Source organism: Magallana gigas, chromosome 10 (assembly GCF_963853765.1).
Source record: "Magallana gigas chromosome 10, xbMagGiga1.1, whole genome shotgun sequence".
Lineage (NCBI taxonomy): Eukaryota > Metazoa > Mollusca > Bivalvia > Ostreida > Ostreidae > Magallana > Magallana gigas.
In genome coordinates this window covers 21,619,783-21,631,734 of record NC_088862.1, presented here as the reverse complement: position 1 = coordinate 21,631,734, position 11,952 = coordinate 21,619,783, and the positions used below count along the sequence as shown (strand labels likewise).

At 33.5% G+C, this 11,952-nt stretch overlaps 1 protein-coding gene across 1 annotated transcript; it reads left to right on the top strand.

Annotated features, from left to right (window-relative positions):
- Window positions 1-8,055: 8,055 nt before the first annotated feature.
- On the top strand, window positions 8,056-10,429 carry LOC105341124 (S-adenosylmethionine-dependent methyltransferase Rv2258c). The gene is made up of 4 exons (XM_020072514.3): window positions 8,056-8,321; window positions 9,199-9,386; window positions 9,500-9,610; window positions 9,724-10,429. Exons 1-4 carry the CDS (start codon window positions 8,155-8,157, stop codon window positions 10,287-10,289), a joined length of 1,032 nt encoding a protein of 343 aa, XP_019928073.2. The 5' UTR covers window positions 8,056-8,154; the 3' UTR covers window positions 10,290-10,429.
- The last annotated feature ends 1,523 nt before the right edge of the window (window positions 10,430-11,952 follow it).

Below are 11,952 nucleotides of genomic sequence, written 5' to 3'. Positions count from 1 at the left end.
TGTGCTTGTACTACCAACTTCTGCTCTTGCGATATTTGTCATATATATTTGTCATGAGATTGCAGAGTTAGAATAAATCTTGCTAAACGGCTACGGAATTGTGCATTTTTTCCGCAGGTTGCAGCAGTTGGACAATTTTTCAGTGGTTCGAAGTTGGACCTCAACTCCCTGCGAGTTTTCCCATTAAATCTAAATGTATTAAAGATTAACATGAACAACACCAGACATCATAAACAAAACATGATTTCATTTGTTCACCACTAACGGCCATGTGCTTTAACCTATTTAATCATCTTTTTCTCTCTACGCAATTAACCGCTATTTTACAAAAACAGAACACGTTAGAAATTTTACAATTCAGTTCAAGATACAATTACGTGTTTTCCAGGGTCGATGGGTATTTATAACAATGAAATATTCACTAATCATTTAAAACTAATTTAAACTGTATTATCTCAATAAACATTCGCATTGTCAAACTTTCTTTGAAATAAATTTTTACGTAATTTTTTCTTTAATTAACGATTTGCAAAATCGATAGAGGGTTGCTTTTTTAAAAATACATGTAGCTAATATTGGAAATCAACATTGTTAACAAAAACTGGGGTTTTTTAAGGTCCAGAACATCAGAGACTAATTGGGCCTTTTTCAAGGCTAATATATTTAAATTAGTCATTAATTTACCTTCACCACATGCCATTGTTATCTCTTGAATGTTACACACAAAGGTTTCTTTTCTTAAATTCTATTCGATCTGTACTACGTTTCAAGCAATGAATAAAATCAAAACAATTAAAATATTTTAACCTTAATTAAAGTTTATGAATGAATCAAAAAGAGCGAATGTTTAATATTGGGTTAATTGTTGATTAGCATTGTGAATCAAATGTCAGCTTTATTGAAGTCTTAATTAGTTGTCACATCTAAAAGGGGCATGGACGTAATTCTGGTCATATTTTTTTTTTATTGTTTACAGAACTTGAGTAAGGCAAATCTAATGATCAATTAAAATTTAAGTGCCAGTCGCAGAGTTGTAAGCAAGACCCAGAGCTCCCAATTCTTTGTAAAGTAAACCAGGTTTGTGCCGTTTTTCGTTTACTTAGTTCAAATATAGTAAAAACAATTGCTAGCATTTGTTAAATTCCTATTTTGTCTAAACCTAAAAACTTCAAAATGTAAACAAAACATGATCTAATAAGCTTTATTACATATCAAAGAATTGTGAGAGCTTTATATCACTTATACAGACCCTGGCACTACTACACCTAAAAAGAGCACGAGAAGCGTGCGACTTTCGTATCGTATGAGAAGCGTATCGTATCGTGCGAGAAACGTACCGTAACGTGTGAGAAACGTATCGTATCGTATAAGAAACGTATCGTATCGTATGAAAAACGTACCGCACCGTATGAGAAACGTATCGTTCCAGAGAGAGAGAGAGAGAGAGAGAGAGAGAGAGAGAGAGAGAGAGAGAGAGAGAGAGAGAGAGAGAGAACCTGGTACATTTACAAAACGGAAACTTGCCTTTGATTTCCAATTGTTATAATGCTAACCCTGGTTAAACCTTAGTAGAAATTATTTATATAGTCATCAACGGATAAACACGCTGTGATGCTCAATGTAATCTAATTTGATATCATACAAATGTAATGTTCCTTTCTGTACGAATTCTCAAATCAAACTTAATACGTCTCTCTCTCTCTCTCTCTCTCTCTCTCTCTCTCTCTCTCTCTCTCCTCTCTCTCTCTCTCTCTCTCTCTCTCTCTCTCTCTCTCTCTCTCTCTCTCTCTCTCTCTCTCTCATACAATGCGAAAAAAGTTTTTTCAACGGGGAAAATTAATATATGAATTACATGTATTGTAGAAAAAAAGTGAATGAGAAAACACGGTAGCTTTTGATCATTTGCAATTTTTTTCGGCTCAGGTGACTGAACAGGTATTGTTTTTAAACAGACAGTACATAAACAATTACTCTTTATTCGTCCTTTTTTCAGAATTCTTATCTTGTAATCAATGTTTTCGTGTTTTATAATTCTAAGAAAAATATAGAGGCGTTTGTAAGACGAAATCCTACAAGAGTTAAGTGATACATAGATTTTAAAAGTAGTTTTTTAATTGTCTATCCTTTCATCCTATTAAGAATGAAAAAAAGTCCTGATATAAAAAAAACCGATTAGTATTTGAAATTAACATGCATTTTTCAAGAAAATCATCATTAAAATTATCCATTTAAAAATTTAATCATTTTAAATGTAGCATTATCATGTCTAGTATGTATTATATATTTTGGATTGAGACATTTTCTGTGTATATTCACGGCCATTACATTACAAGTAAATACATTTGGTGTAATTAGCCCGTCCCCGCATGTATTTGGCGGGTATTTGACTATAAGGCCATATTTAAGATTGTTATTGACGATATAAATTATTTATTTTTTAAACTTGTGATAATCCTAAATACTTTGAAATTATTGTGAATAAGGTGTTTTTGGGGCTTTTTTAAATTATAATCATCGATTGTTAAAAATTAAATTCATATCGTACAAAAACCGTACAAACTGTATGGAAAGCGTGTAGAAAACGTATCGTACCGTACAAGAAGCGTATCGTACCGTACAAGAAGCGTATCGTATCGTATGAAAAACGTACCGTACCGTGTGAGAAACGTATCGTATCGTACAAGAAGCGTATCGTATCGTACAAGAAGCGTATCTTATGAAAAACGTACCGTACCGTGTGAAAAACGTATCGTATCGTACAAGAAGCGTATCGTATCGTATGAAAAACGTACCGTACCGTGTGAAAAACGTATCGTATCGTACAAGAAGCGTATCGTATCGTATGAAAAACGTACCGTACCGTGTGAGAAACGTATCGTATCGTACAAGAAGCGTATTGTATCGTATGAAAAACGTACCGTACCGTGTGAGAAACGTATCGTACAAGAAGCGTATCGTACCGTGCGAGAAACGTATCGTGTCGTTCATGTATATAGCGTGTGAGAAGCGTGCGAGAAACGTACCGCTGGTGTAGTAGTGCGTTTCAGGGTCTTTAACTCGACGACTGACGCTTAAATTTTGGTTGACTGTTAGAAATATTCTTCAAATAAAAACCGGACAAATAAGATTTGACCAAAATCATTACTATGTTCCTTTAAAATGTGCACAGTTTGTTAACGGTACATAAAACCTCGTAAAAACACATTGGTTGATTTATGACTGCGATGTTTGATTGTGTATTTATATAACCAGGGATTCGACATCTAAATGTATACCATAAAAAGTGGACAATTAGCTGCCCAAATTATCTTCTATGTAAACTGTTTGTGATCGGCCTCGGTCGATCACAGTTGTGTCCATATGAGGCATCCGGCAAATTTAATTATATGCGCACGCATTGCGCCTTGCACTATTTGATTAACAATGCAATGACAACCTTATTTAAATCTTTAATCAGCAGAGATTACCAAAACGGTAATCTTATCCGTTTACCCTGAAAATAAAACAGATATAGAGTTACATACATAATTATTCAAATCACATTTATTTCACATATGCGTAGGAATATTAGTCGGAAGAATAATTCGCCTACTAAAAGTAAGGCTCATTCATGCCTTGCCATTTCGGAAATCAATAAAATGGTGCTATATATAGTTTAGTGCATGTAGCGTATATTATATAAACAGAGCTGACCAATGATATTTCATGCCGATCTTTCCTTTAAAAGGAATACTTTTCTTGTTTAATAACAAAATCATGTGTCCGAATATTAAATACAAATTCAATAAATGAATATTTTACACGGCTGTTTTTTAATTCCATAAAGAGCGTAAATATTGTATGAAGAATTATTGCTCTAAGAAAAAATTGTTTTGCAGACTATATTGCACCATGTATTTACTCGTTCCCTCATTTCATACATTTTTTGTTGTAATACTGATGGAAAATTATTATCATACGTTTTACTGGATGTGTAAATATTTTTTGTTTCTTCTAAAGCTCGTTTTATAACTTCGGAGTTTCCGGATGAACGTGTACGGAAGAACCTTAAATTTAGCGACTATCGACCACGAATTTAATTCAAAAACTGAATTTTCCTATATCGATGAAAATGTTAGAGGTCAATTTTCCACGACTATTCAAGGAAACATTTTCACCTTATGAGACATGGAATATATGCACATAATGTTTAAGAAAGTAAATTGTCTTGGCCCAAAACCAGCTTTCATTATTGGGCACGCAAGGCTACATATGTACCTGGTTTACGTACATGAACAGTTGTGTAACTGATAAATACGTTGACTGTGGCTTTTGAATTTAAATATTCACTTAATCAACATGGTTTATTTGCACCTACATAGAAAAATACATGTGAAGTTGTAAAGAAAAACACAGGTAAAAAAAACAAATGCATAGAATCTCAAACAAGGAAACTATCAACTAATCAGTCAGATTAGGTGTTCATAGAATGAAAATTCCTACATGTTTAAAAAATCGATACATGTATTTATCCTCAGCTAGAGCACGAGACCAAAGTAAATGATAACCGTCAAAATGCCTTGTAGGATACAAAGGATCATACATATTCTATCAAACGCCTTTCCAACATCCGCCCAAGTAACATCTTCTTCCTCGTCTACCAATGATTCTGTTTTTGTATCGCAAGGTTTAACAACTTTTATATTCTCCACAGTTGCTTTCCGTCGTTTGCAAGATAAACATTTTCTGATGAAACCTGGTAAGGACTGGTCGTTAGGAGCATTGTGTATGCATAGGCTAATGATAACCAACGCCGTGGTCAGTGTTCCCCAGATAACGCATATCATCAGAATGTACCCTATGATGGACAGACCTGGCTCTGAAGACTCGGGGAGTTTATCCTGAATGATTGTCAGAAACACGATGTAACTCAGCAGCACGGTTGTTATGAATCCAACTCTCTCTCCAGACTCCGGTGGAAGTAAAAATACTAGACCCATCAACATGCTGATCGAGAACATAGGAATGATGAGGCTGGAGATGTAAAATGCAGTCCTTCGCTCTAACCATAATGCAACAATCACCTCATCGTAACCATGCACGGTGGGATTGGTATATGTCAGAGAGTTTACGATATCCCATAATCCGTGTTTCGTATACAATGAAAATCCTACAGTGGGTGAAGTTATTGTGATTTTCACGGAATTCTTTTTATAAGACCACATGAAAAAATTCATGGTGCAGTATTGGGTATCGAAGGGATACTTGGTGACATCTGCATCACATATCACTGATAAAGACTGATATGGAACCCACTTACAGTACCCTGTGCTATAAACTTCTAAAGATATTAAATCACTACCCAGTCCTGAAATATCACCAAATGGGTTAATGTTAACGAGATTCGGAATCCAAATTTGGGTCTGTGGGAAATTTGTCATCGTCAGATTATCGTAAGAATTAGGATCCCAGGCAAGTCGTTCGTCGTTCCATTCCAATACGAATGCACCGTTAACACTGAATTTACCGGTGCTTTCTTGAAATTCCTTGATGGAAAAGATATGGAACGAGATATTCACATCCAACGGAATCGATCTGTTCATTCCAGGTCTAAGGTTAGACTTGTAACCTGTTAAAAGTGTCGTTTGTAAATTTTGTTCAGCTGTAAGCGTGCTGCCAGTGATAATGTCAGAAAGTAAACACAAGAAACATACAACATACACAATTTGCGTAATCCGTGTTTCGGCCATGATGTTTAATTGATCTTCTACCACTAAATGCCTATAAATTATGAATGTAACGCTTCCAAATTTGGCATTTAAAGGTTATGCATCAGTAAATTAAAGTAGAGATTTCTCAATTGTAGATCAAAATTTAAATGACCCTTTCATTTATTTGTTGTCCATACTTATTCTATACATGGTAGAAAACCAGTTCAAATCACGTCGGAGATAACATTCAAATAATGAGTTGTTAAATCAATCACTAATTTCCAATATACTGATTAAGAATGGGTTTAATATGCTTGTTCAATGAGGCACGGCCTGCAATGGTTTTTTCGACGCACAAGGTTAATTCTGGGTTATAATTACTTTTGTCCATTAATAGTCAATCAACGTTAAATATTGAACGGTCCAAACAATGCTTTTCAAATATTGAGACGATTAAATTGCAAGAACGAACGTCACGAAAAATCAGAACAAGAGTAATGTAAAGGTCAAAGCCACAAGTAATTCTATGTGCATTAGTTTTCGAACGGAAACCTTCGTAACCTAAGTAAGCCTAGGTACTGAGTCTAGATCCATAATAGCAATTTAATAAGCTTGTGAATAAATATGAACTCATTACCTATCTGTACAGGATAATTTGATTTCCATTAATGGATGAGGATGGGGCTCTGATCCTTAATTGTCGTTAATTGAAAGTAATTATAACCAAGCGTTCATTCAAAACCATCACTTGATCAAATATTTACATACACTGAATATCAATATGAAACCTCTGAAACGAATTACACTTATGCAATGAGAAGCTGGTTTATATCCATACAACCGTGTTTATGTTATGTATTATTAAGATTGAAAACTCGTCAACGATACAGTTATACAATATTGGTTTTTACAACTATTTAAAGATTGCAGTACGGTGTATATGAATGAGTTCGCTCACGAACACAAAAATAAATTTTATATCTTTTTGATCAGAATACAGTGTGAGAATTAAAGATACTACAACTGGACTTTCAAATTTTAGTTGAAAAATACCACAATGAAATTGTTTGCAATGTGTCATTTGATGCATAATCAATTTAAAAAGACAGAAAAATCTTGATTTTTTTTCCAGACGCAGATTTTCATCAGATCACTGCTGGTATCAATTTTAAATCCAAAAACGTCTATAAATATCCGTATAATTATATGTATATTTTTCTGAGTATTTTATTTCTTATCAATATATATATTATTTGAAATATTTATAATTTATAATTTTGATATTACTCCTAAGATTAAAATGATGAACCCAAGATTTTCTTTAATTTAAATTTTAACAAAACCTGTTGTCTCTGCATATAACCGTTTATCAACTCTTTAATAGATATTTGTTTCGTCTTTCTGTATGAAATGCATTTTGTGCCGATTTGATAATAAATATATCACTATCACACAGACACTTTATTTTTTTCCTCGACGTTTTATCATCTTTAAGTTTTCTCACAGTCAGTTTTTAAAAAAATAAATAGAGGTGAAACTATACAGTGGATGTTAATGTAATATTTAATTTACCTCACACCTATTGACATAGTGACCCGGAGCAGATATTCAAAGGCTAGATTTTTTAAACGCACTTCACAACTAATTGTTTTGGATGAATCGAACAATTATAATTAGTAGGGTGAAATCAATTACCTAGTGGGTTGACATTATGTGATCAATAGAGCTGGAAATACCTTTATAATGGTTTCGACACACGGACAATTATTCAATGATATAGTGCTCCCTTAATGATTCATTTTTGTCAGAAATGTAGAGAGCTTTATTGGGGAAAAAAATCCCTCTTATGCTCGTCACCTAAACTAGTTATAGTTTATATTATTTTTTTTAATTAAGCAATAAATCAATCATATTGAGCAATTAATTTCTTATGTATATAAAAATTAGGGTCGGACATCATTTTCTGAGGTAACTGAAAGTTACGATCAATATACTGGTTACATGTAAAACAGGATGGTATTATTTCATTTTCATAAAGCTATAAATCACAATCGGTTTTAATTTGATTTGTTTTATTATTATTATTAATTACTTTTGTTATTAACTTTAAATTCATTACATAGATATCTAGTACATTTACACGAAAAAGGAAAAAGCATAGGTCGCTAAATCTGTTACGTAGCACTTTGCCAAAATGTAAACGAAATTGTACAAAAACTTGCCTTGCAAGAAACGTTTAGCCAATTGAAATGATTTTATCTGTATTTGATCATCTCATATTTCAATACTCGTTCCTTGTTATCCTCTCACTAATATCAGTGATTGCATCGAATCGTAAATAGCCAAAAAATATTGCCCTTATGTCTGCCATACTTCATACAGTTTTATCTCTAATTTTATCAACGTGAACGAAAAAAATACGAGTCTTTATCAGAGCAATAAAAAGACGATCCTTCGTTTAGCAATGGCGTCGTCTACTACTCCTCGGGCCTTAGATCAGCTTGTAAGGGACGGACTCAGTAGCTTGGTGTTTGCTTTTGGTTACCAGACTGGAATAGTTGATGCCTTCATTAACGTTCGACAACCTTGTACGGCGGAAGAACTAAGTCAAAAAGCGGGCAAAAAACTAAGGTCAGCAGTTCATCTAGTATGTATCTGTATTTGTTTAGTGCAGTAGTTGCACTTATCTTGAGGTAATGTAACATGCAGTAGATGTTTTATGCATACACCATGGCGTGGCAAAGTCGTGTTGTAATACTGTCAACTAAATACTGGTAAAACAGTATAAGCCTGATTTGAATGGTTTTATTTTCCTGTCAAGTGCTAGCATAAGTGATTTATTATTTGGGTCGCTTCTTATGAAGTGAATTATATACAAGGAAGTTCGAACACTGAATTTATGTTTTGTGTTTCATTATTATCCCTCTGGGTCAGAATTTTTCGGGGTGGGGGCAATGTAAGGATAAAATAGAAAAAACATGTTAAAGCAAATAGCTTGCGGCTAGCCATTTGTAAAAATTTTTAAATGGTAGGAAGTATGGTGGTTATTAAAATTTACTTAATCTTGGACACTGGAGTTGTGCACATTTTCTTTGAAGGGGGTCAAGTTTTACAGAACAAAGATATGAACATTCTTTTGGAAAATTGTAACTGATATTATTTGTGAAAGTAATGAATAAACATTTGCTAATTTTTACATGTTGATAGCAACAGTATATAACCTAATCTAACATTTATTAGAAATAGATTAAAGGTTTCTTTTAAACATTTTTAAAATACTTGATCACATTTTTAAGGATAGGTAACCAATTCACTTACTTACAAGAACAAAATACAATTCTTTTCTATTTGTGAATATTAAAGAGCATTTACTTAAGACTGTGATAAAACAAATGTACGGTATCCTGTTCGAATTTCATTTTACCTTTTAATTTTGTTCGCAATAAATGAAATACATGAATTTTTACCGTTAAGGGATTACTTAAAAGGCTAATTACCATGTTTATAGATACATACAAGAATGGCTGGGATGCCTGGTCGCAGCTGGAATCGTAACCATTAATGAGGAGGGAAAATATTCTCTACCTTTCGAAACAAATCAGTTAAAGCTATGGGGGCACATTTCAACGGTCATCCCTATTCTTAGCCAGATCTTTCCTCAACTTCAAAATGCAGTGTCACATGAGGGACCTGAAGGTAATCAAAATAAAGAATATAAAAATGCATTGTATGTTTTAGTATTTGATATGCTTAGTCTTTCAAAATAATGATAATATTATTATTAAACTATTTTTTATTTCATTTTTAAGGATTTTGGTATTCTGAGCCATTTTTGAGTTGGATCAACACGAGTCATTCACAAGAAGATCTTGATCAGTGGAGTAAACAATTTCTTGCCCCTGTTTTGAAACTAAAACCAGGTTTGCAGTCATCTATAATATTCAAAACTTCTATATATCTTAAAGAATATTATCTGAGTGAAATACAACCTGAAAAAAGTAAGAAGTTGCGGGAATGATATATTACTTTATAGGTTGCAAGTTTACAATACTGGACTTTGGTTGTGGCTATGGACGGCATACGAGAGCAATGGCAAAACAATATCCAGACTCTAAAATATACGCATTTGACATGGATCAGGTCTCTATATCTTATGCCAATAAAGTGCTCTCAAAAGACGGCCCAAAAAACATCGAGTACTTATGCAAGAGAGGAGGACAACTTCCAGACGACTGGTCCGAAAAGTTTGATTTCATTATCATCAACGATGTTCTACATGATTCTTTTGAAGTAGACGCGATACTAGAAGAGATAAAAAGAGTCATTAAACCTGATGGCTTCGCAGTTGCTTTTGACCCGGCTGTTTCATCGTACCATAGAAATCTTATCAACGATAAAGAAGCCCAGCTCCATTTACCTTTTAGTTTATTTACGTGCCTTCCTACAAGTAGTATAAATTCTTCAAAAGAAGGGCTAGGTATTGGCTGGGGGTATGAACGCCGGAAACAGAAGATTGAAGACCATGGTTTTCGGGTTGTGCAAGTCGGAGATAAAGATATTGATACCATACAGGAGGGTATTGTCTTTCAGAAGTTGTAAAACAATGTTTTTTTTTCTGTATTGGGCGAACATACATGTACTTATACGCAAAAGTTATATTTTTGTTTATTTTAGGGTCTGTATCGATAAAGTGTACTTGTATTTTTAACTACCTTACATTTTCAAGTATGAATAATAAAGCAATAAAGCAATAAATGTTGATATATTTAAGTGTTAAAATTTTATACGTTTTCCTGTATCTCTTTAAAGAGAATCATCTTACGATATCAATATGGTAAAAAAAAAATAGCCTCAAAACTCCAGCACTCTTCAATGTATTGTTCTGCTTATTAGTTTACAGTTATCAATCAAATATATATAATAAAAATGTTCGCTTCAGTCATTGCTATCCTTTACGCTATTATTGCTTTTTTGCATTGATTTTAGTTTGGTCGTTCATTTAGATCACAATTGTCTTTTTTATGTCTAAAGTGCTAGTTGACAAAAATGTTCTGCGTAATTTTATTTAATTTTTCGGCATGTTTATTAAATGATTCAAAAAGTATCAGTTAGTTGCTTAGCTTAATATATGTATAGAATGTATAGTAGTCTTCAAAAAAAATTTAAAAGTAGAAAAGATAAACACTTGTCTAGGCCTCATTAACGATTTGTTTGAATTCAAGGGTAGACTGGAAGTTTCTTAAATCGGCTTTAAAAGCATATAAATCCGACGGTCTCGGCAGTGTAAAAATACATGATAGTTTGTTGACCATAGTTGATGTATTCTTTATATTCAGTGGAGAGAAAGTCTATTTAAAAAATGTTATCTTTAATTTGTTAGCTCACCTGAACCAAAGGGTCAAGTTAGCTTTCCTTATAACTTGTTGTTTGACGTCCGTCCGTCTGTCCGCATGTCCGCCTGTCTGAATATGTCTCACATCTTTGACTTGTGGACCACATTAAACTAAACTTAGTATATATTAAAGCATATTTAAAGGAAGAGGATTTTAAATTGTAAAAAGATAATGCAAAATCATTTCAGAAGGAAGATAACTACAAAAGAGTGAATCTGTGTGTTTTTAAATATATTCTTCTAAAGGGTTATTACACCAAATGTTACACCATAGATTGTAAATAGTGATTATTATAAACTGTCTAAATCGTGACCACCACGTCAATAGAGGGCATCAAAAGGGGGTCAAAGTTTATTGTTTTGCCTCGGACTAGAATGTCTCGACGTCATTGGATGAATTGCGTCACGTGATTGCCTTATACATTTCTTTACACGGCGGGCGTCAAAATTTATAAGGCAACATGGCGGATGTAACGTTATTTGAGCTGATTTTTTACACAAACTTTTAACCATACCTTTAAATTTTAAGCCCCGAAATATTTAGAGTGACCCCCCTTTGCCCGTGCCGTAATAAAACGAACCTATATACAATGGCATCCAAGTTTGCACAGACGACTGACGAGGAAGGTACAAAATTACTGAATAAGCCTATGAATTTAATTGTTATATATTATCTTTTGTTGTTTACATATCAAACTATAGGTCCTCGACAAAACATAACACTTATTAGGTTTGTTATTGACTGTTTACAGAAATTTGTGGGGTCGGTAAAGTCCATAGAAGGCGAGGCGGAGCCTCGCCTTCAATGGACTTTACCGACCCCACAAATTTCTCTAAACAGTCACTTACAAACCTAATAAGTAATAACAT